We start from the raw sequence: 26,512 nt of genomic DNA, 5'->3' as shown, positions 1-26,512 counted from the left end.
AACACAGAAGAGGACAACACAGAGGAGGAGACCACAGAGGAGGCGAACACAGAGGAGGAGAACACAGAGGAGAACACAGAGGAGGAGAACACAGAGGAGGATACCACAGAGGAGGAGAACACAGAGGAGGAGAAGGAGGTAGAAGAAGAGGCAGGGGCCGAGCCAGAGGTCGAGGAAGACCTGAAGCAGGAGGAGAACGTGCACAAAGAAGAAGAGGACCAAACTTATCTAAATGACATTCGAGCAACACTAGTGGACCATGTTGTGAACCACGGATTGACGCTGAGGGAGGCTGGACTGACAGTTCAGCCAAATCTTAGCAGATATACAGTGGCATCTGTCATAAGGACTTTTCGACAGGAAAACAGGTAAAAGATCTGTCTACAGTTACAGTAATCAGCCGCTTATTGTATGCACCATATCAGCACTTGTGATACCCCTTCCTGTGACATTGTACAGTAAGTTACATGCATTATTCTCTACATAGGATTGAGGGTTGGGAATGACAAGGAGGAAGGGGGCCCATATTCACGCAAGAACAAGAGAGAGATAATAAACATGGTTTTGGCTAATAATGCTATCAGGCTCAGAGAACTACAAGCCAACATTATCGGTGACCATGCCATTTTCAATAATGTCCATCAGGTCTCTCAGTCAACACTGGCACGCATCCTGAAAAGACATCAGGTTCAAATGAAACAACTTTATCGAGTGCCTTTTGAGCGGAATACAGAGAGGGTCAAACGGCTGCGGCATGAGTATGTGGAGGTTTGTATTGTTCACTTTAGCACTGTGATGTTGCATACTGCACACATTACTTTTTTACATTGACTGTATACTAGACCTGTCCTGAACTACACAATCTTGTCTTTCACTGTATTTCAGGGAGTTTTGCAGATGGATGCTGAGGAAATCCTGCATGAATTCATATATATTGATGAGGCAGGGTTTAACCTCACAAAAGCAAGAAGGAGAGGCAGAAATATCATTGGCCACAGGGCTATAATCAATGTCCCAGGGCAAGGTGGGGGTAACATCACCCTTTGCGCTGCCATTTCACAGCATGGGGTTCTCCTCCGTCATGCCAAAATGGGCCCTTACAACACACCTCACTTTCTCGCATTTTTGGACCGATTGCACCACTTCGTCACAGCAGGTAATGAAATGCACCAGATGCAATACACTGTCATCTGGGACAATGTGTCATTCCACCGCTCTGCTTTGGTCCAGAACTGGTTTCAACACCATCCACAGTTGACAGTACTATACCTTCCACCATACTCTCCGTTTCTAAACCCTATGGAAGAGTTTTTCTCTGCATGGTGGTGGAAGGTTTACGATCTCCAGCCCCAGGCTCAGGTACCCCTCATTCAGGCCATGGAGGACGCCTGTGACCAAGTCCACGCAGCTGTGCAAGAATGGATTCGACATTCAAGACGGTTCTTCCCGCGTTGTCTTGCTAATGAGGATATTGCTTGTGATGTTGATGAAATTCTCTGGCCAGATCCAGCTAGGCGAAGAGATAATGTATAGTATGTTTACTGTAGTATTTTCTGTACAATATTGTCCGTTTTTTTTTCAGATTATTTTTTATGTTTGTTGTTATTTACTGTAATTGTAACCTGTACTGGATACAGTATTTTACGTTTGTCTATTTGCTGAGCTAACAGTGTTATGCACACTACTGTAGTAGCATGAAAACTGGGACATGTTTTGTTGTGATTCTCCATGTTGACTGATTTGGGAATATGGACAGAAATAAATGATATTTTCCTCAGTCTGCAGCATTGGTCTTGTGTAGTGTTTGTATAGTTGCACTTTCTCTGTGTACTTCATTTACAGTACTCTAATCACTGACAATTAGACTTGCTAAAAGTGTTTTAGGTTAGCAACAGCAGTGTGTAACTGGTTCAAAAAGATTGAAGTCATATGAAATGTGTTTCGTATGGTAACAAAATATTGTTTTTATGAAGTTGTGTAGAGTTTTGACAAGTGTTCCATTTTGCAAATGATCTGAAGTGTTGTGCTACTTTGGTGTAGGGTTGTGCTAATTGTGTGTAGTGTTTTGTCTTTTACATACTGGTATTTGGGCTCTAAAAGCATTTCAGTTCAACTCAACTATATCAACACTCACTTTGTACTATAACATTTGCAGAGCACTCTTACTGCAATTCTGGGCTGTACTTGTGTAGACTTAATTGTATTAGTATATTGTAGAGCACTTTACTGCCAAACAAGGCCCAGGCAGGCCCCACTCCAGCTACAGTATAATCAAACAGATTGTGGAGGCTATAAGTTGAGCCAGCTGTTTCCTATAGATAGGAATGTGCTGAGAGCTGAAAACCTCAATTCTGGACGAGCATCATACTTAGAACTCAAAGCAGCGAGCTTTCGACAGACTGACAGACAGACAGGCAAAGCCTGCCCGAGACAGACAGGCAGACAGATACACAGACAGGCTTGACAGACAGACAAGAAGGCAGGCTGACAGACAGAACGACAGACTGACAGACAGTATGTTCGGGGGATGTAAAACAGGACCCCACTGCTCTGCTCTATCCATCCAGATCTGGCAGAGAGCAGCCATCCCAGAGCAGAGTGAGAAGTGTCAGCAGGCTTCAGTTAGGATGAAGCCTAGCCAAACTTGGCTAGCCGAACCGAACAAATGCGCTCGCATACTCCCTTAAAAGACCTTCACTTGAAAAACGTGAAAAAAGCTTGTCCATTTTACGACGCCATAGTCAGTACACACTAACTCAAAATAGTCTGAGTTAACCTAAGATAACTCAAGATATTTGTCATTTCTGACGTTTTTGCCGAAGAGATCTTAGTCACGTAATTTTACATCTAACTCACATCTAGATGTTTGACGCAGTATTTCTCAATTAAAAAATGAAAACGAGTCGTCTCTCGTTGAATGACAAAGACTTTATTGAAGAATCCCTACTGTTGACCAATCACCAACGAAGGGGCGTAGACTTCGGCTCCGAACTTCAGCTTGCCTACAGAAAAAAATGGTGTGCCTGAGCAGCAGAAAAAACTCACTGAAGTCCAAAATGAACAAAAATGTCACAAAATGTAATCTTACCGTGTTATGGGCTCTTAACCAACCATGCTATTTTGTTAGTTTTTTCGCATTGTTCGTAACTTGTTTTGTACATAATGTTGCTGCTACCGTCTCTTATGACCGAAAAGAGCTTCTGGACATCAGAACTGCGATTACGCACCTCAAACTGGACAAAGAGTTCTTCTTCAATGAGTCGGACGGGGGGATATAATACAGACACCCGACCAGGCCCAGATCCCTGTGATTCGCTGGAGAAGGAAACGGAGATTTCGCAGAAAGAGATCAGGGTGCCTTGTGAGGATCAGGCGACGAGTGGCTAATCTGCCCTTGCCTTCCGTCCTGCTAGCTCCTAGTTGCCGGGGACTTTAATGCAGGGAAACTTAAATCAGTTTTACCTAATTTCTATCAGCATGTTAAATGTGCAACCAGAGGGAAAAAAAATCTAGACCACCTTTACTCCACACACAGAGACGTGTACAAAGCTCTCCCTTGCCCTCCATGTGGCCCTCCATTTAGCACAGACTGGAATATGTTCCGGGATTCTTCTGATGGCATTGAGGAGTACACCACATCAGTCACTGGCTTTATCAATAAGTGCATCGAGGTGACTGTACGTACATACCCCAACCAGAAGCCATGGATTACAGGCAATATTCGCACTGAGCTAACGGGTAGAGCTGCCACTTTCAAGGAGCGGGACTCTTACCCGGAAGCTTATAAGAAATCTGCCCTCAGACAAACCATCAAACAGGCAAAACGTCAATACAGGACTAAGATCGAATCGTACTACACCGGCTCCGAGCCTGCAAGCTATTACAGACTATAAAGGGAAGCACAGCCGTGAGCTGCCCAGTGACACAAGCCTACCAGAGAAGCTAAATTACTTCTATGCTCGCTTCGAGGCAAGTAACACCGAAACATGCATGAGCGCATCAGTTGTTCTGGACGACTGTGTGATCACGCTCTCCGCAGCCAATGTAAGTAAGACCTTTAAACAGGTCAACATTCACAATGCTGCAGGGCCAGGTGGATTACCAGGATGTGCACTCCGAGCATGCGCTGGCCAACTGGCAAGTGTCTTCACTGGCATTTTCATCCTCTCCCTGTCTAAGTCTGTAATACCAACATGTTTCAAGCAGACCACCATAGTCCCTGTGCCCAAGAACACTACGGTAACCTGCCTAAATGACTACCGACCCGTAGCACTCACGTCTGTAGCCATGAAATGCTTTGAAAGGCTGGTCATGGCTCACATCAACACCATTATCCCAGAGACCCTAGACCCACTCCAATTTGCATACCGCACCAACAGATCCACAGATGATGCAATCTCTATTGCACTCCACACTGCCCTTTCACACCTGGACAAAATTAACACCTATGTGAAAATGCTATTCATTGACTACAGCTCAGCGTTCAACACCATAGTGCCCTCAAAGCTCATCACTAAGCTAAGGATTCTGGGACTAAACACCTCCCTCTGCAACTGGAACCTGGAATTCCTGATGGGAATTCCCCCAGGTTTTAAGGGTAGGTAACAACACATCCGCATGCTGATAAGGGGTGTGTGCTCAGTCCCCTCCTGTACTCCCTGTTCACTCATGACAGGCACGACGCCAACACCATCATTAAGTTTGCTGATGACACAACAGTGGTAGGCCTGATCACAGACAATGATGAGACAGCCTATAGGGAGGAGGTCGAGACCTGGCTGTGTGGTGCCAGGACAACAACCGCTCTCTCAACGTGATCAAGACAAAGGAGTTGATTGTGGACTACAGGAAAAAGAGGACCGTGCACGCCCCCATTCTCATCGACTCGGCTGCAGTGGAAGCAGATTGAGAGCTTCTAGTTCCTTGGCGTCCACATCACCAACAAACTAACATGGTCCAAGCACACCAAGACAGTCGTGAAGAGGGCACAACAAAACCTATTCCCCCTCAGGAGACTGAAAAGATTTGGCATGGGTCCTCAGATCCTCAAAAGGTTTTTATAGCTGCACCATCGTGAGAATCCTGACAGGTAATCATAGACTGTTCTCTGCTACCGCATGGCAAACGGTACCGGAGCACCAAGTCTAGGTCCAAGAGGCTCCTAAAATAGCTTCTACCCCCAAGCCATAAGACTCCTGAACAGCTAATCAAATTGCTACCCGGAATATTTGCATTTCGGGTAGCACCTCCCAATTACTGTAATCTGTGGGCCATTTGTCTTTCTGTCTTTACAGGCTGTGATTCATGAGGTGGTGAGGGGATACAGCATGACTGACTTTTCTGGAACCCTTCTTCACATACAGTTTCTCTAGAACTTCCAGTTACTGTAAATGACCCAGTCGTAGCGTTCTGACTAACTGTACACAGCTGGTCCAGCTAACGACCATTCTGACCCCAGGCCTGGCTAGCATCTCGTGCAGACACTTGGTGATGGATTAATGTGAATGCCTTTGGACTATAGGTTTCTAGGTTTGTGTACAGGTCTTTTCTCACCAGACTCAACCTCAGCTCAACCCAGAGCTCCAGGACAGTGGGCCATATTGTTGAACTCCCACAGCATTCAGCCTAATCTCTTCTCAGGCCAACAGGGAAATTAAACATGAAATATGGCAATTCCAGCATGACGTAATCATGTAAACGTTTCATCAAAGCAGAGTACATTTTTCAAATGTCTCTCATCTGTTCCAAAAAAGTGATTCTAGGTCACAAAGGGGGGGATAGGAAGAACATAGACATGGTTGTAAACTCTAAGTTTCCAGAACCTTTGTGTTACAAACCATTCAGGGGCTGTAGGGGTTCATGTGTTTTCTCTGTAACGGGGGTTGGTGGAAGTGGAGGGGGTGGAAAGGGGGTGAGATGGCCCGTTCCTGTGACCTGTTCCTAAAGTGCCACACATGCTGAACAACAGGTAGGAGGTTGGGGTCCCACATACCCGGGGAACCACAATGCACCTCTGTGTGGCTGCCCTGTGGGTCGGTCTGCATCCTCCACATCTGTGTGTTACGGGGGGTTGAGAGAGCACAGGAAACTGGTGGTCGTGGGGCTGAACACTGAAGCACTTTATGACTGTGTTCTGTTGTGTATAGGCTTATACGCAGCTCCTGAGGATAGTGACATGTCAACGTCAAGTTCACTATGGAGATGTCATGTCGTCAAATACAAGTGCTCATGCTAAAATGTTGACAAACTGTGTCTGAAACGATTCACAGCTTGAAGTTTTTCATTGCCATGCAAATCAGTCTTCCTTAATTAAGTAACAGTGTAGTCTGGTGAGTTTGTCTGAATCACATTTCCATCTTTCACTTAAAGACTTCAGTAAACACATCTTCATCTGATTAGTAAAGTTAATCAAATAGGGCTGGAGAATCTCCATTAAAATAGTGTTTTGGACCAGTTTAATCTGTGGCCCATAGTGTTTAAATGAACTTTGGAAGTGATTAGGGTTTCCAAGGTCTTCAGAAAGCTTTTATCTGGGGCTCTTCTGTCTGTGTAATAGATCTATATAATACCACTTCCCCAGAGTTGAGCTGTCCTGAGGCCGTTTGGACCCTGTTAGTTGATAGCTGTTTCTGAGGGACTGTGAGGTAACGGGTATTATAGTTCTGGGAACAAGTCTGACATGACTGGACTGATCCAGGACACAACTGCTCCACTGGAGACTAGATTATTATGGCCAACAGATATTTATATTGTCTACATTCATTTATTTGTCAGGCACCATGTTGTAACAAAGTCAACGATAATCAACAGATCTCCCTTAGGACAGGTCTCCCTTAAATATGAGATGGACCGTCTCAATGGGATGAACTATATCAATAAAGAATAAATAAATAAAGTTTATTTGCATCTGTGACGTCTGGAAATGAACCCACAGCTATATGACTATAGCATGTGTATGGGTTAAGATTGATAGCAACAGCTTGATCAAAAACATGTTGCTCATTTCTTCTGAGTAGTTACAACCTCTACATTCCAGATGTGGCTTCTGAGCCATAAAAGTACTATCAATAACCTGACCAATGACTACTGTGTCAGAGACGGGATGTAATTAAAGGGAAGGGAAATGCACAGTATTTACCAACAACTCTATTTAGCTTCTGTTAGTCTGAATTACCCAAAGCAGTACTGCAACATAAGAAGGCCTGACATTTCTGTAAGGTGTCAAAGTGCTTTGCTTCCTACTAAAAACAAGCACTGAGATGCATAGTGAAAACTGAACACCCCAGTGAAATAGAGCCACAGGTCAACCTACATTATCAAAACATATGGAGGATTGATTTAGACAGAGCAGGTTTTTATGAAGTATCAAATATAGCTTTTTTGGACAGAAAGTCCCCAGCGCTATACTGACCTGTACGAAACCTGTATGAAACAGAGGCCACGCTTTGACAGAGCCATTTCCCAGCACTGGCCGATGGGTGTATTTATGCCATCAGCAGTCATAAACATGCATGACCCTTGACCCCATAAAATCTTCCAGAAGGCCAGAGAGAGAGAACAGTCTTTATTGATAGACACAACTCACAGTGTTGAATTACAATATTTTTGGACCCTTTGCCAAAAATCAGACAAAACAAACTCCAGACCTACTATTGCTGTCCTAGTTAATCTGGACAATCCCAATACTGTAAGGCCGGTCTGTAAAAAGCCCATAAACCCCCTGTATGAGAGCAGAAGCAGTGAGTGTGACAATCAGTTCTCTACTGCACTATGGGAAGCTCCTGCCTCTAGGGCCTCTCTCTCTCTCTGAGGGAAATTACTTCATACTGTTTCATACCATCTCCCATCACTTGGCTCGGCTCTGCTGGAGGCCTATCCTGTCTATGGGGGGACGTTAGCCTCTCATACTCTGGTTTTGGGAACTGTTTTCCCAAAAAGCTGGTGTTGGGCCTCTCTGGGGTATCTGACCAGTGTGGACGGTGGAGTCGATCCCTGTTTTACACCTCAGGGTCAGACGGGGAGGCCTGCGCTCAGGGCTCAGAGCTCAGTGTGCGTGTACAAGGGCCTGAAGGGGCTAGGCGTGACTGACGAGACTGCCCGGGCCCAGCCGAGCATGCAACACACACTCAGTAAGTGTTGTAGAAGTACTTCTCTAAAGGCTAGGAGCCCCAGCCATGTGTATTAATCCTCCCAAACCCTGTGACCTGGAGACTGCAGTCTGAAGCGGCTGAAAGTTTCAGGCTAAGAAATGGGCCATGTTTGAGAGCATCAAAACCATGGTGCATCATGGGTAAATTGTGACTGATCTACAAATAAAATTGAGTAGTTATTTATGATTTAAGGTGATTTGTAGATCAATCAGTCTCAATTCGCTTTTAAAGTCGGCTGCAATGTCGAACGCTCCCATGAATACACAGAGCGACCTAGGCAAACTCAGTTTGAGATTTAGCAAATTAGAATGGTGATATTGTCATGGAACAGCTGGTGGTGCCAACATGGATTGCTGTACTTTCCAGTATCTATAGCTGTGGTGGTGCATTGTGTGTGTTAGGTTGTCTTGAGTGGTGTTGGGGTGTATTGGGTGGTTTCTGGTAAATTGCTGGGGGTTGGGTGCTCACCTCCAGCACCGGCACCGGCCCCACAGCTGGGGGAGAGCTGGCCGCTGCCGCAAGTGCACATGTTGGGTCTGGAGCAGAAGCCATCACCGCACGAGTTACGGCAGATTGCTGGGAGGAGAGAGAGAAACAATGTCATATAGTGTCACAGCAACCTCTACACAGCCAGCCGGAAGAGGATGGCTCCCTTCTTGGCCAACTCTTTCAAATCAAATCAAATTTTAATGGTCACATATTTAGCAGATGTTATTGCGGGTGTAGCGAAATGCTCTGCAGGGTTTTGACACTTCATTTGTGGGAAATCCCTACACAAATACAATAAGCTTCCATTTCATTTATTGGACTAGCAAAGGCAACCCACAATGACTCAAGTTATTTAGTCATCAACAAATTGATATAATGTAATATAACTTATTAGTACTTACGGACGATACACTGGTTCCCTGCAGGCAGAGTCTTCCAGCCAGGGCAACAGTAGGAGTGGAAGCGAGAGCCACACACATTGGGCCTTCAAAAGGTAAGACAGGGAAAACAAACTCAGTACTCAACAGAGCCCCGATATAATTTAGGCAAAGTCCTCAACAAATACACATTGTCATGATTGTTTTCCAAGTGCTCAGAGACCCGCTTTCACTCTAAACGAACCCAACGTTGATACGAAGCCTCCCAGAACGGTAGGCATTTTTGAATGGGGCTTACACAAAAATACCAGTTTGTTTTCAGTCATACTCAATGTAAACTTCCCAAGAAACAGGAGATATGTATAAACACCTTTCTCTAAGCCTCCCTGGTCTCTGGTCTTCTGGCATCCTGCCCGGTAACGCCCCTCCTGGAGTCCAGGTTCTGCCTGCTGATTGGTACCGGGAGTTTTTTAATTTGTATTATTGGACGGAAGGCTGCCCTGACCCCTGACACATGTAAGAGTCATCACACAGCTTGGAGTGCGGCTGACTGGTCTGCCAGGTTATCCACAACATCCCCCTGAGGAAACGGCCCAAACACATCTACAGGTCTGTCTCTGGTTTACACATAATGAACCTGGCCTCAAGTAGCCTAACGGCCATACTGAATTCTCCCAAACTCTTAGTGTCTTCAGAGCCTCTAATGCAGAGGTACTCAACTACTATTTGGTGTGGATGGATATCGTCCTTTATCGGTGCTGTGGCACAGCGTAGTAACAAACATAGTTGTCTACGACTTAGGAAACATGTTGTTATATAAAATGTACATTACATGAGACAAAAAATAAATTAATTACAACTTCTTTCGAATGTAAATATGTGTAACATTGCATCAACATTGCTGAGGAACAAAAGTGGTTGCATAATTGTCTATGCAAAAAAAGTGCACTGTGAACCATTGTACATGGCCTTGAATTATTATTATTTAGATTTTTTAGCAAATAAAGTGCATGTTTTGTGGAGAACAAAGGAGAGTTGAACAAAAATAATCATCTGAATGCACAGAACGTCACTGTGGGCCATGTAATATTCATGTTGAGTATCTGTGGGCCATGTAATATTCATGTTGAGTATCTGTGGGCCATGTAATATTCATGTTGAGTATCTGTGGGCCATGCAATATTCATGTTGAGCATCTGTGGGCCATGCAATATTCATGTTCAGTCACTCTGGGACTTTCCCTGCATTAATGAGAGAAATTACACTTTCTGTCTCTTGCCAATGCTTTGAACTTTGACACAAATGGAGTGAGAGCCACTCTGAGACACTGGTGCAGGTGTTCATTGGTGGGCTTGGTGCGGTATTTGTTTTGAATAAAGTTAATCGTGGAGAAGGCTGATTCACAGTTGTATGTGGAGCCAAACATGGTCAGGATGTATAGTGCCAGTTTCTTGAGAACAGAGACATCAGCTGCAGGCACCATCTTTCCCCAGAAAATGACAGGGTCACAATCACCAGCCTGCTCCTTCAAAGACACATTTTCTTGCAGCTCAATCAACTCCATTTGCAGTGATGCAAAATCTACCCATCTGAAGATCTGTTTTGCTTCTTCTGACAACTTTGTCACATTTGTGACCAAGAAGGGGTTCTGGATAAGCAGCAGCAGTTCTCTTCCAACAGTGAAGTCCTCAAAACGAGCCTTAAAGTTATCCATCAGCTTCTGGATGCAATCAACATGGTTGGGAACATCTTTGTCTCCCTGCGTTTGCACCAGAAGATTGGTAAAGTGGACATGGTCTCCCTGGAGATCACTCTTGAAACATTCATACAGTTTCTTGACTGTGTCCAGCTCGCTCGCTAATAATCACAGAAATGAACGCTCGACAGTTAGGGAGCATCGGAAATGGTACAAACCATAGATAGAGGGCTATCTGTAGTTTGGATCTTTAGATCGACCGAAAGCAGAGCAGAGAAGAGCACACCTCCAACAGCATTGTCAGATGGCACAGAGACAGATGATGAGGTAAGGAGGGAGAAAGAGAGAGAGAGGGAGGGAGAGAAAGGGAAGAGTGTGAGACAGAAACAGAGAGAGATAGAAAGAGATATATAGAGAGATAGAAGAGGGAAAGGAGAGACAGAAATGAAAGGTTAGTTGGAGAAAAGACAGAACGGTGGGAAAGGGATCAGTAGGAGGTAAAGGAAAACAACTTGATGTTAAGGAGAGGAGGAAGGACTCAGAGGAGGGAGTGGAAAACAGAGCAGCAGATAAGGAAACAGAGAAAAGGGAAACAAGATTTTTTTGGGTCATACAGTACAAAAATCTTGAAAAATGCTGTTTTGACATACACGAAAACAGCGCAAGAGTACAACGTTCTAACAATGAATGGTTCAAAAAACTGCTTGCTTGCTACAGACATCCATCTTTCTACACAGCAGTTAGCCGTTTGGCTTGGGTTTGTTGTTATTGCTCTCTCCTTCAGGCTAAGCCTGGCCTTTCAATATTCAGGCAAAGGGGATTTGCCTGAATATGGAAAATTAATGCTGTTTTCAGTGCTCAATTTAAAGCTGGGATCCGCATAAGGTGAAACAGCATCACCGGTGCATTAGTTTGTTGTTGTTGTTTGAAACTCATTCAAATTAGATCAGAGAAGTGTGTTGTAACTGTTGCCAAATAATTACATTAGCATATATTGCTAAGAATGTGACAGTAGTGTGATTCCCTTAGCGGGTCTAAAACCCAGGCCACCAACACCAATGACAAACACCCTAATCACTGTCCCAATACGGGATATCTCTAGGGCATGTGCTTATAGGGCCAGTACAGTTAGGCTCTGTCCAGAAGAAACCCTAACCCCTCCACCCTAGGCACCGGTGTAGAACTAAAACAATGACATAGGTGTAAGCAATAGGGTGAATGCACTTTGAAGTAAATATCAGCTCTGTTAAAAGTACACTCAAGAAAAACTTGAATTGAGCGTAGTGACTCAGGAGTATCATTAAAACAGGTTAATATGCCCCACCAACATCAGACAACTTTACAGAAAGCCCTTCAATTGTTGAAATGAGCCATCAATGATGAGAGAACAGTCAAATGAACTGATAACTGATAATTGATACAGACATGGTGGCATAGAAGGACAATCTGAATGCTGTGAATCAGGAGGTTGTGAGTTCAACTCCCAAGTGAGGACATGTTGAATAATAATTACTGTATAAATGAACATGCATAATGTAATCATTTGTGTCACATATGTAAGTTGAAAGCACTGTGTGTGTCTTCATCCCTACCTTGTCAAAAAGCACTGTGTGTGTCTTCATCCCTAACCTTGTCAACAGACAAAAAGCACCGTGTGTGTCTTCATCCCTAACCTTGTAAACAGACAAAAAGCACTGTGTGTGTCTTCATCCCTAACCTTGTCAACAGACAAAAAGAGCTGTGTGTGTCTTCATCCCTAACCTTGTCAACAGACAAAAAGAGCTGTGAATGAATGGATCAGTGTCTTGATTGGCTTGGCAACACATAAATGTTCTTACAACAATCCCATGAAATGTGTCTACAACATAAATATCTTATATTCTGAAAACATGGCAACCATGTTCTGTGTTTGTTTGTTGGGACGTTGATGGAATATTCTCCTAAACCACAGAAAACTGGACACGAATGTTCTTGCAACGTTCCCATGAAATGTGTCTAGAACAGTAATATCTTAAATTCTAAGAACACGGTAACAACGTTCTGGGTAAGTTCTATTTGACAATAAGGGAATGGTATCTTGGAAGCATTCTTTGCACATCCCGGGAACATTCCTATAAAACAGTTAGTTAATGACCTAATGAGACTCTTAAGGGAACATTCTCGAAAGTTGTGGGAACGTTTGTTGTTAGCTGGGTATGGTATAGAACTGGAAGGGTTGCTGTCGATGAGGTTAAACAGGGGCTTTGTTTAAGCCTAGTAACTGTAAGGAAAATAAGTTTAACCTGGTGAAAGAACTAGAGCTGAAAGGCTTTCAGAAGAAACACCTAATTGCTCCTTTCTCCAGGGCCCGGTTTCCCAATAGTGATGGAACTCAAAGTCTCTGCATTGTAAATCCGACTTCTGCAGTAGCTGTACAGCATTTACTGCAATACGGCCTCTGCAGAAGCCAGGGCATTTATACTTATTGTGCTTTGCTGAGCAGAGCTGTTGTCAAGGAAGTGAGTTTATGTTTATACTGGAACTTTCCGCCCCCACCAACCGTCAACCAATCATGTCAATGTGGAGCTATACGGAGCCCTCCGCAGTTGTTACAAAATTTGGGAGGCACAAGGCGATGCGGTGCAAAGCTCAATTTGGCCTCTACAGGGCTCCGCAATTGCGTCACACCCTCCATACGGAGCCTCCAAACCACATTTTCAGATCAAGCATAAAATTGGCTTTTAGGCTTATGAGTGTTTCAACAATGGATCTTTCCTAAAACAGCCAAAGATGTAACGTGCGTTTCCCAAAACACCATGCAGAGAGAACGTTTTCTAAGGGCGTTGTTGAGGCATGTGTCCATACTGATAGGATCGAAAGAAAGAGAGCGCTGCTCTCTTATCAGCTTTCTATATTCAAATTTTACCTTAACATTATAATACTGACGATGGATCAGCTCCTAGAGAGATATTACTACCCACGGCTGCAAATATTGACACCTTAAAATGTACTAAATCACCGATTTGGCACATCATTGAGCACATGTTAGGCTACACATTACAGACAGTAGCCGACAAGTAGAAAAATATGACTAAATTGATTGAACATGAAATGTATTCCAGTATGATACTGTTTATATTAATGCAGTCGTCTCAGTTTTCATTTGAAGCATCTTTATACATCGCTTGTGTCACGCCCTGACCAGGGGAACTCTGCTATTTTGGTCAGGGTGTGGTATTTCTATGGGTTTATTTTCTATGTTTTGTTATAGCCTTTCTTTGTGGTTTATTTCTATGTTGGGCTCGGGGTGATTTCCAATCAGACAGCTGTCGCTAGTTATGTCTGATTGGGAATCACATTTAAGTTCCTTTCCCCCCACGATGTTTGTGGGTTGTTGTCGCTTTGATTTTGAGCAGCTAACTTATCGGTATTTTCTTGATTTTGTGTACGTGTTTATTTCGGTGTAAAAGAATAAACATGTGTTCGCTCCCAGCTGCGTTTTGGTCCGCTTCCTCGTTACCTGACGCCGAACGTTACAGAACAACCCACCAAACCAGGACCAAGCAGCAGAGGAACAAAGAGGAAGGATGGACATGGGCCGAGTTAAGGAGGAGCATTTCCAGGGCGATGGAAGAGTTTAGGGAGACCGAGAGGCATCCCCAAGAAATGTTTAGGGGGGGGCACAAGGGCTGTTTGACGGGGCAGGAGCTGCCCGCCAGTCAACAGTCGTCGGAGCTGCCCGCCAGTCAACAGTCGTAGGAGCTGCCCGCCAGTCAACAGTCGTCGGAGCTGCCCGTCAGTCAACAGTCGTCGGAGCTGCCCGCCAGTCAACAGTCGTCGGAGCTGCCCGCCAGTCAACAGTCGTCGGAGCTGCCCGTCAGTCAACAGTCGTCGGAGCTGCCCGTCAGTCAACAGTCGTCGGAGCTGCCCGTCAGTCAACAGTCGTCGGAGCTGCCCGTCAGTCAACAGTCGTCGGAGCTGCCCGTCAGTCAACAGTCGTCGGAGCTGCCCGTCAGTCAACAGTCGTCGGAGCAGGCCGTCAGTCAACAGTCGCCGGAGTGGCCAGACTGCGCTGAACTGCCGGAGTGGCCAGACTGCGCTGAACTGCCGGAGTGGCCAGACTGCCCAGACTGTCCCGAGCTGCCAGACGTCCCCAGTCCGGCCCGTCCCTGCTCCCCGCACCAAGCCAGTGGTGCGTGTCCCCAGTCCAGTCCGGCCCGTCCCTGCTCCCCGCACCAGGTTGGTGGTGCGTGTCCCCAGGCCAGTCCGGCCCGTCCCTGCTCCCCGCACCAGGTTGGTGGTGCGTGTCCCCGGTCCTGTCCGGCCCGTCCCTGTTCCCCGCACCAAGCCCACGGAGCGTGTCCACAGTCCGGCACGGCCTGTGTCCGGTCCACCGGTGACCAGTCCTGTTCCGGTCGGCGGCTCCGCTCCGGAGCCTGAGCACGCCGCTCCACCGTGGTCCAGTCCGGGCCAGAGGGGTAGGGCTAGGGTGGAGGCAGGGGGAGAAACACGCCCGGGGCCAGAGCCTCCACCGAGGGTGAGGCGCCCACCCGGGTCCCCCCCCTAATAGACTTTAGGTTGGTGCGCCGGGAGTACGCACCGTTGGAGGGGGGGTACTGTCACGCCCTGACCAGGGGAACTCTGCTATTTTGGTCAGGGTGTGGTATTTCTATGGGTTTATTTTCTATGTTTTGTTATAGCCTTTCTTTGTGGTTTATTTCTATGTTGGGCTCGGGGGTGATTTCCAATCAGACAGCTGTCGCTAGTTATGTCTGATTGGGAATCACATTTAAGTTCCTTTCCCCCCACGATGTTTGTGGGTTGTTGTCTCTTTGATTTTGAGCAGCTAACGTATCGGTATTTTCTTGATTTTGTGTACGTGTTTATTTCGGTGTAAAAGAATAAACATGTGTTCGCTCCCAGCTGCGTTTTGGTCCGCTTCCTCGTTACCTGACGCCGAACGTTACAGCTTGTTTGTATCAATTGCCAAGACATTGGTAACTTTGTATTTATAGTCAACTTAGTTCTGAGGTTATTGGTGGTCACAGAGAGACAGATGAACCATGTGTTTCTATGTTTAGCGGAGATCTTCTGTGTATAAAGTGACGCCGGAGGGAAAAAATTTATCTAATGATGCACTTAGCTGTTCTACAATTGGTCTGATGCAGGCATTAGATTACAAACATTTAAGTGCAACTATGGTTTTGGGAAACAGCTCTGAGATTTAATGATGCTCCTACAAAGGTTCGAACTAGAGGTTGACCGATTATGATTTTTCAACGCCGATACCGATTATTGGAGGGCCAAAAAGGCCGATACCGATTCATCGGCAGATTTTTATATATATATTTGTAATAATGACATTTACAACAACACTGAATGAACACTGAACCCTTTTATTTTAACTTAATATAATACATAAATACTATCAATTTAGCCTCAAATAAATAATGAAACATGTTCAATTTGGTTTAAATAATGCAAAAACAAAGTGTTGGAGAAGAAAGTAAAAGTGCAATATGTGCCATGTAAAAAAGCTAACGTTTAAGTTCCTTGCTCAGAACATGAGAACATATGAAAGCTGGTGGTTCCTTTTAACATGAGTCTTCAATATTCCCAGTTAAGAAGTTTTAGGTTGTAGTTATTATAGGACCATTTCTCTCTATACCATTTGTATTTCATATACCTTTTGACTATTGGATGTTCTAATAGGTACTTTAGTATTGCCAGCCTAATCTCGGGAGTTGATAGGCTTGAAGTCATAAACAGCGCAATGCTTGAAGCATTGCGAAGAGCTGCTGGCAAACGCAGTAAAGTGCTGTTTGAATGAATGCTTACGAGCCTGCTACTGCCTACCACCGCTCAGTCAGACTGCTGTATCAAATCATAGACTTAATTATAATACACAGAAATACGAGCCTTAGATCATTAATATGGTCAAATCCGGAAACTATCATTTTGAAAACAAAACGGTTATTCTTTCAGTGAAATACGGAACCGTTCCGTATTTTATCTAACGGGTGGCATCCAACGGGTGGCATCCATAAGTCTAATTATTGCTGTTACATTGCACAACCTGTTACATTGCACAACCAATGTTATGTCATAATTACATAAAATGATGGCAAATTAGTTCACAACGAGCCAGGCGGCCCAAACTGTTGCATATACCCTGACTCTGCATGCAATGAACGCAAGAGAAGTGACACAATTTCCCTAGTTTAATATTGCCTGCTAACATGAATTTATTTTAACTAAATATGCAGGGTTCAAAAAATATACTTCTGTGTATTGACTTTAAGAAAGGCATTGATGTTTATGGTTAGGTACAGTCGTGCAATGATTGTGCTTTTTCGCAAATGCGCTTTTGTTAAATCATCCCCCGTTTGGCGAAGTTGGCTGTCATTGTTAGGAAGAAATAGTATTCACACAGTTCGCAATGAGCCAGGTGGCCCAAACTGCTGCATATACCCTGACTCTGTTGCACAGAACGCAAGAGAAGTGACACAATTTCCCTAGTTAAAAGAAATTCATGTTAGCAGGCAATATTAACTAAATATGCAGGTTTAAAAATATATACTTGTGTATTGATTTTAAGAAAGGCGTTGATGTTTATGGTTAGGTACACATTGGTGCAACGACAGTGCTTTTTTCGCGAATGCGCTTGTTAAATCACCCGTTTGGCGAAGTAGGCTGTGATTCAATGATAAATTAACAGGCACTGCATCGATTATATGCAACGCAGGACAAGCTAGATAAACTAGAAATTTCATCAACCTGTTGTCCGGGCCGCTGGCAGTCTCTATGGGGGTGCCACAGGGTTCAATTCTTGGGCCGACTCTTTTCTCTGTATACATCAATGATGTCGCTCTTGCTGCTGATCCACCTCTACGCAGACGACACCATTCTGCATACTTCTGGCCCTTCTTTGGACACTCTGTTAACTACCCTCCAGACAAGCTTCAATGCCATACAACTCTCCTTCCGTGGCCTCCAACTGCTCTTAAATACAAGTAAAACTATATGCATGCTCTTCAACCGATCGCTGCCTGCACCTGCCCGCCCGTCCAGCATCACCACTCTGGACGGTTCTGACTTAGAATATGTGGACAACTACAAATACGTAGGTGTCTGGTTAGACTGTAAACTCTCCTTCCAGGCTCACATCAAACATCTCCAATTCAAAGTTAAATCTAGAATTGGCTTCCTATTTCGCAACAAAGCATCTTTCACTCATGCTGCCAAACATACCCTCGTAAAACTGACCATCCTACCGATCCTCGACTTCGGCGACGTCATTTACAAAATAGCCTCCAATACCCTACTCAATAAATTGGATGCAGTCTATCACAGTGCCATCCGTTTTGTCACCAAAGCCCCATATACTACCCACCACTGCGACCTGTACGCTCTCGTTGGCTGGCCCTCGCTTCATACTCGTCGCCAAACCCACTGGCTCCAGGTCATCTTCAAGACCCTGCTAGGTAAAGTTCCCCCCCTATCTCAGCTCGCTGGTCACCATAGCAGCACCCACCTGTAGCACGCGCTCCAGCAGGTATATCTCTCTGGTCACCCCCAAAGCCAATTCCTCCTTCGGCCGCCTCTCCTTCCAGTTCTCTGCTGCCAATGACTGGAACGAACTACAAAAATCTCTAAAACTGGAAACACTTATCTCCCTCACTAGCTTTAAGCACCAGCTGTCAAAGCAGCTCACAGATTACTGCACGTGTACATAGCCCATCTATAATTTAGCCCAAACAACTACCTCTTTCCCTACTGTATTTATTTATTTATTTTGCTCCTTTGCACCCCATTATTTCTATTTCTACTTTGCACTTTCTTCCACTGCAAATCTACCATTCCAGTGTTTTACTTGCTATATTGTATGTACTTCGCCACCATGGCCTTTTTTGCCTTTACCTCCCTTATCTCACCTCATTTGCTCACTTTGTATATAGACTTATTTTTCTACTATATTATTGACTGTAGGTTTGTTTTACTCCATGTGTAACTCTGTGTTGTTGTATGTGTCAAACTGCTTTGCTTTATCTTGGCCAGGTCGCAATTGTAAATGAGAACTTGTTCTCAACTTGCCTACCTGGTTAAATAAAGGTGAAATAAATAAAAATAAATAAAAAAATAAATAAACCATGTGTAGTTAACTAGTGATTATGTTAAGATTGATTGTTTCTTATAAGATACGTTTAATGCTAGCTAGCACCTTACCTTGGCTCCTTGATTCACTCGCATAACAGGTAGTCAGCCTGCCACGCAGTCTCCTTGTGGAGTGCAATGTAATTGGCCATGATCGGTGTCCAAAAATGCAGATTACCAATTGTTATGAAAACTTGAAATCGGCCCTAATTAATCGGCCATTCCGATTAATCGGTCAACCTCTAGTTCTAACAATTAACTTAAAATGCTTTTGGGATACAGGGCCCAGGTGACTGTCAACAACAACATATGTAGTCAGCTAGCAGATCTTCTGGCTTTTTCTCAGTCCTTTGATCTTACAGACCATTATATAGGCTAGATGCCTTCTGGGGGCCACATGCTCCTGGCTTGAAGGTGCAAACTCAACAGTTATGAGACAGAGTGTCGGAGGCTCTTCACATGGAGGATTCCAGAGGGCCAGAAGTTCAGAGCCAAACAGTTCAGAGGCAGAGCAGGGGCCACGGAGGTACTGCTGGGAAATAAAGTGGGTGGTTGGGGGGGCTGTAAAGACAACAGTAAAAGTCTGAAACCCTGGGCTGTGGAGTATTCAGCCAGCAGATAAACACTGTTCATACAACAAAGACCAGTGTAATGACCACAATTAAAATAATCTCTCCCTCACAGAGGGAATCTGTGACTCTGATGCTGTACCACCATTAACATAATCTCTCCCTCACAGAGGGAATCTGTGACTCTGATGCTGTACACAATGTTTAATGAAAGACTTTCCAATTTCATGTCATGTCAATGTCATTATGTTGTGAGGGGAGGGGGGCTATCAACTTGGATAATCTATATATGGTGAGTGCTAATATAGTCCTTAGAGGTCGACCGATTAATCGGAATGGCCGATTAATTAGGGCCGATTTGAAGTTTTCATAACAATCGGTAATCGGTATTTTTGGCCACCGATTTGCAGATTTTTTCATTTATTTTTTTATATGTAATATTTTTTAACTAGGCAAGTCAGTTAAGAACACATTCTTATTTTCAATGACGGCCTAGGAACTGCCTTGTTCAGGGGCAGAACGACAGATTTTTACCTTGTCAGCTTGGGGATTCAATCTTGCAACCTTACGGTTAACTAGTCCAACGCTTTAACCACCTACTTTACATTGCACTCCACGAGGAGCCTGCCTGTTACGCAAATGCAGTAAGAAGCCAAGGTAAGTTGCTAGCTAGCATTAAACTTATCTTATAAAAAACAATCAATCAACCAATCATAATCACTAGTTAACTACACATGGTTGATGATATTACTCATTTATCTAGCCTGTCCTGCGTTGCATATAATCGATGCGGTGCGCATTCGCGAAAAAGGACTGTCGTTGCTCCAACGTGTACCTAACCATAAACGTCAATGTCTTTCTTAAAATCAATACACAAGTATATACTTTTAAACCTGCATATTTAGTTAATATTGCCTGCTAACATGAATTTCTTTTAACTAGGGAAAATGTGTCACCTCTGCAACAGAGTCAGGGTATATGCAGCAGTTTGGGCCGCCTGGCTCGTTGCGAACTGTGTGAAGACTATTTCTTCCTAACAAAGACAGCCAACTGCGCCAAACGGGGGATGATTTAACAAAAGCGCATTTGCAAAAAAATCACAATCGTTGCACGACTGTACCTAACCATAAACATCAATGCCTTTCTTAAAATCAATACACAGAAGTATATATTTTTAAACCTGCATATTTAGCTAAAATAAATCCAGGTTAGCAGGCAATATTAACCAGGTGAAATTGTGTCATTTCTCTTACGTTCATTGCATACAGAGTCAGGGTATATGCAACAGTTTGGGCCGCCTGGCTCGTTGCGAACTAATTTGCCAGATTTTTACGTAATTATGACATAACATTGAAGGTTGTGCAATGTAACAGGAATATTTAGACATAGGGATGCCACCCGTTAGATAAAATACGGAACGGTTCCGTATTCCACAGAAAAAATAAAAGTTTTGTTTCGAGATTATAGTTTCCGGATTCGCCCATATTAATGACCTAAGGCTCGTATTTCTGTGTGTTTATTATATTATAATTAAGTCTATGATTTGATATTTGATAGAGCAGTCTGACTGAGCGGTGGTAGGCACCAGCAGGCTCGTAAGCATTCATTCAAACAGCACTTTCGTACGTTTTGCCAGCAGCCCTTCGCAATTCTTTAAGTATTGCGCTGTTTATGACTTCAAGCCTATCAACTCCCGAGATTAGGCTGGTGTAACCAATGTGAAATGGCTAGCTAGTTAGCGGGGTGTGTGCTAATAGCATTTCAAACGTCACTCGCTCTGAGACTTGGAGTAGTTGTTCCCCTTGCTCTGCATGGGTAACGCTGCTTCGAGGGTGGCTGTTGTCGATGTGTTCCTGGTTCGAGTCCAGGTAGGAGCGAGGAGAGGGACGGAAGCTATACTGTTACACTGGCAATACTGAAGTGCCTATAAGAACATCCAATAGTCAAAGGTATATGAAATACAAATCGTATAGAGAGAAAAAGTCCTATAATTCCTATAATAACTACAACCTAAAACTTCTTACCTGGGAATATTGAAGACTCATGTTAAAAGGAACCACCAGCTTTCATATGTTCCCATGTTCTGAGCAAGGAACTTAAACGTTAGCTTTTTTACATGGCACATATTGCACTTTTACTTTCTTCTCCAACACTTTGTTTTTGCATTATTTAAACCAAATTGAACATGTTTCATTATTTATTTGAGGCTAAATTGATAGTATTTATGTATTATATTAAGTTAAAATAAGTGTTCATTCAGTATTGTTGTAATTGTCATTATTACAAATAAATAAATAAAATCGGCTGATTAATCGGTACCGGGGTTTTTGGGCCTCCAATAATCGGCATCGGCGTTGAAAAATCATAATCGGTCGACCTCTAATAGTCATCCTATAAAGAATAGTGTTGTAGAACTTAAAAGATATGGAAAGAATCCACAGGCTTTGTTACTTGCCATGAAAAGGCTGCTGGCATCCCCCGGCCATTCAGTTTCTGAATTGTTGCATTCGCTACATGATTATTTTTCTATCTAATCTAATCTTGACGCCATGCAACATGGTTCTGCTTCACTGAGCAGGTCAAAGGATAAGATTGCTAGACCCGAACAGCCCACTATGTGTGTTCTGAGTCAACCATTGAGTGAATGTGACACAGGTCAAGCCTGAAGTGGCCTTGTGTCTAGCTGGCTCTCAGACGAAATGGCTCCAATGAGACTCAATTTATGTCAGGCAGAGTTGTCCAATGGCTGCTGAATTAATCACACTGACTGACAAGAAAACAGTAACTCAGTCCTATGTGTGCTTTAGCCCACTCAAATTTTAAAAAAATAAGATATTGTATTTTTGCATACACCGGATAGGTGCGGTGAAATGTATTGTTTTTTACAGGGTCAGCCATAATAGTACCTCAACCCTGGAGCAAATTAGGGTTAAGAGCCTTGCTCAAGGATCCATCTACAGATTTTTCACCTTGATGGCTCGGGTATTCAAACCAGCAACCTTTCAGTTACTGGCCCAACGCTAACCACAAGGCTACCTGTCACCCCATGTCTGCACTGTAACTGAATACTATTTCATTCCAAGAAGGCCTAGCTTTCTCTCTCTCACTCCTTCTCTCTCTTTTTCTCTGCTGCCATGCGTTCTGTTGCTTTGTCACCTGCGGCATTGAAACAAATGTCCCTTGTCGTGCCCCCAGAGCAATCAGAATACCTCATTTCCTGTGTTGAGGCACAGGGGAGCCATAAGCAGGGACAGATGAGAGACTGATTGGAATAACTGATGCTGACATTCAAGACTAGTCCCAACAAAACATCCTTTGTTTTTCCGAAAGGGGGAAATATACAGTAAAAGCTTTGCCTTGCTCATTGACACACATCCCACCCAGTCCCAGGGGGGTTGAGGGGAGACGGTGGGGATGATGATAAAGGAGGGAGAAGGGGGGTTCTGTGGTTTCTATGATCCGCGCCACTGGAAAACTTGAACAGCCCCGCCTTCGCAAATTCCCAATTTACTGCCCTTTTACCCCTACTTTGAGTGATTACCTCCGCTCAAAACATTGTTGCCAATAAACTTTCCCCTGCAGTCTTCAGCTATGTGTTCTCTAGCTAATACGCTTAACAGAATGCCTGCTTGCTTAGATTTGGGTCATTGCATTCACTCAACAAACTTTCATTAATGGTCCTACTCCTTGACCTAGACTCTCCCATGAAAATGCCAATTTTCTGTAAATACTCAAGGATCTCTCAGTTTTGCAAGCAACCTTTTAGCTTCGAACATGTGCTGTCTTTGGGAGAACAATGATGTATTCAGCATTATTTGGTTGTACTAAGGCTATGTTGGCTTTAGCCCAGGAAGCACAGCAGTGGAAGAGAAAGTTGCCAAGACAGCTCTAGTGGGAAAGCCATCCAAATTGTCCAACTGTCCACATTCTAAGCCTAATCTATTTTCTAATCATACAACCATGTTTCAGTGGATCATTATGGATAAACTCAAAGACAGACAACCCCCACAAGTGCACATCCTTTCTTCATAATCAATCAGAAATAAAGACGTTTTTTTAATATATTTTTTTATTTAACTAGGCAAGTCAGTTAAGAACAAATGACGGCCTACCCTGGCCAAACCCTGCCCTAACCCGGGCGACGCTGGGCCAATTGTGCGCTGCCCTATGGTTGCTGTCCTGGCTTTAATACTCAGCAAACAGCCAAACTCCTTACCCTCTGAGTGTCTCCTGTCCTCTCCGGCGAACCCTCTGCACCTCCCTCTCGTCCACCTTTCCCGTGAATTGCCTGGCTTGGTACCCTCCGTCTCCCGCCTGGCCGTACGCAGTGTGGACCGAGGCCAAGCACACGGCCGCCCATCCCAGCAGCACGCGGGCCAGCTTCCCTGCTCCCATTGGCTGCTTTGTGTGGCTCTACGTAGCTCTGCTGCTGAAGACTACTGGATGATGTCACTTCCTCCTACTCTTTGTTGATGTCACCTGGGGTGAGCTACACACACGTCTGTGTGGACCTGTCCCAGTTCCTGTATGCACTTCAGGGTTGGGGGCTGGTGGGGGGCAGACAGGAACATACATCAGGGCTTTTGGCATCCAGCAGACATGTGCAAGTTAACCATCTCAACACAAGTGATTGGTACTTAGGGTGGCATGTGTGCTGTTTCAAGTCTGCAGAAAAAGTAATGGGTTGCTGTGCCAAATGACAGTGAAATGTATTTTTAAATGCTGATGTCATTGCTAAAAAAATCACGTTTTATTTTGAAACCCCCCTCCAAACTACCCCAACCCTCTTTCTCTCTCCCTTAATTTCAAAATCAAATTAATTTCTAAGTACTTACCTGCAAGTCTACTTTTACAGGTTGGTCCTGGCTGCATTAAAGCATATTACGTTGAAAAACGATCAAGTCTAATTGGACAGCCATTGGTTTTATTATTTCTCATTAAAAGTAAGCTTTAAGACTAAATGATTGGCCCCCAGTGATATATAACCACCGTTTAAACCACATCAGGGGGTTACAGAGAAGGAAGGAAAGATTGGCCATTTTCTCCTCAATAGTTGGTTATTATGCAAAACATGGGGAAGAAAAATAGCCTCCATCACTGCCTTCAATAAAATGTAATGGAAGATGAGTGATAAATGACTGGTAACGATACTCCGCCTCCCCTCACTCCACCCCCGCTCTCTTTCTTTCGATCTGTCTTTCACTCTCTCCACACATTCAGACACTTTAACACTGCTTTACATTAAATATGTTGAAATATTGAAGCAGGAAGTCATTACAAAAATGACCGTAGCCATGTGAATATGCAATATTATTCATAATTTGTTCTAATATTTGAAATGATACATATAACGTTTTTTTCCCGTCTTTCACAAATGTGATAGGCTACGACACCCTCAGTGGTAAAACGTTTGGTGGCTTCATTTACAGTAGGCAATGTTCCCCGGATCAATCCGCGAGCCCGAACAAAGAAATGCCTGATCAATTACAGTACTTATTGCAGTATATATATATATAGCCTGTTTGTCGACTCAAATGTCAAATGACCGGTAAGCTATTTACCCTGCAAAAAAGACAGATGCATAACTTAAATCAGCTAAAATGAATATACAACTGTTCTTGTCTTTGTCTTACATCTGAAAAACGTTTAATTAAAGGACAAGATAAAACTACATTGAACAGTGAAATGAATGAACTTCTAAATATCTGAGGGGCAAAACATTTAGGCACAATCATGCAGACATTTTGTTAGCAACTTTTTTTATGGGACAAAAATTAAAACATGATATCGAAGTGGACCACAAAGGTATCGTCTCTTGAAGCAAAGTTGCAAAGTAACAAACTAAACACCTTGATAATATAACCAACCACACAGCATAACAATTATATTCCCAAAGCATACAGGGAACCTCGGCTCGTAGGTAGGCTCCTGAATACTTATCAGCCACGGAAAAAATGCCGGCAAAACAGATGTTGCAGCTTTGCCTAAAATAATCCTCGCCGAAACAGTTTTGACAATTCCTTTCAACCATTCACAACTGAATAGGCAAGTCAATGCGCATTACTTTTGTTTTAAAACACAAGCATAACATTCTCAACTCGGGTAAAAAAAAGTCCTATGACAATAGTGAATAATTGATAACCAGTGTCATAAATCAATAATAGCACAATACCTTATAATTGTTGCAGTGCCTTGAAGTCGAGGAGCCGCGAGTCCGAATTTGAAATGCGATATGTGCCTCGGGAATGGGATATTGAACTATAGCCTTTGAGAAAAAGAGAAAAGTTAGGGAATTGCCCTGATTGGAAGAGGGGAGGTGCTTTTTTAGAAACACGGAGAGGGGGGTTACTAACGGACCACAGGACAAACCCACATTCCATAAGACTCTGTTATAAAGTGGGCAAGTATTTAGACAGACCTCTAACATGACCTATTTTCCAGCTACTTTCCTTGATAGCTGTGTAATGAAGACGAGTCTAATTAAGCAAATGATCAGTTGGACTAAAGCAATTAGTCAACTAATAATCCTCAATCGATGGAAATGTGTAAGACAAACTAACCTTGCCAATAGGATAGAATTCCATCATTACCGCCACAAAAGGTTGTTATAGTTCTATGGGGTTTGACTAATTATCACATGGAAGTGATCTGTGGACCTTTCCAATCATATTGAATGAGATCTTTTGTCTTTAAAGTTTGGTCAGTGGACACACCCTGTCATTTATCACAGGCAATTTAGTATGTTCACGTTAAAACCAAACTTAAAGGACACGTTATTGCTATATTGTCTGTATATTTTATGAAAGGTTTACGCATGCTATTTAGATAGCTTTTCTATTTATTGCAGTAGCCCACAGGGCAGGGGCGCAACTTTCACTGGGGACATTCTGAAATTACATTTTTGTCCCCCCCAGTTTTATCATCGGAATGTGATACAAAACGAGGCGTCGATGTGCTTTAGGACCATGCGGACGCCTCAGAGCGGTCGGGTAGGCATTATATCCCCCCCACATCTAAAATCAAAGTTGGCCCCTGGCACATTGCATTGATTGACAGATCTTTATGCAATGTTGTTAATGTTGATAGAAAATAGATCAA

The 26,512-nt window shown here is 43.7% G+C and overlaps 1 protein-coding gene across 1 annotated transcript in view; it reads right to left on the bottom strand.

The window, feature by feature from the left end:
* LOC115151270 (fibrillin-2) overlaps positions 1-25,717 on the bottom strand; it is a 115,427-nt gene extending 89,710 nt beyond the window's left edge. Inside the window, exons 1-4 of the mRNA XM_029695220.1 lie at positions 25,587-25,717; positions 23,631-23,961; positions 9,041-9,123; positions 8,619-8,726 (exon numbers count right to left, since the gene is read on the bottom strand). Of these exons, the coding sequence (XP_029551080.1) occupies positions 8,619-8,726; positions 9,041-9,123; positions 23,631-23,809 (370 nt within the window). The 5' untranslated portion in view covers positions 23,810-23,961; positions 25,587-25,717. The remainder of the gene's footprint in view (positions 1-8,618; positions 8,727-9,040; positions 9,124-23,630; positions 23,962-25,586) is intronic.
* Positions 25,718-26,512: the final 795 nt, after the last annotated feature.

This window comes from Salmo trutta, chromosome 17, assembly GCF_901001165.1.
Source record: "Salmo trutta chromosome 17, fSalTru1.1, whole genome shotgun sequence".
In the NCBI taxonomy this organism is placed as follows: Eukaryota; Metazoa; Chordata; class Actinopteri; order Salmoniformes; family Salmonidae; genus Salmo; species Salmo trutta.
Note: the sequence above shows the minus strand (reverse complement) of the source record. Positions and strands in the feature narration are given on the sequence as shown.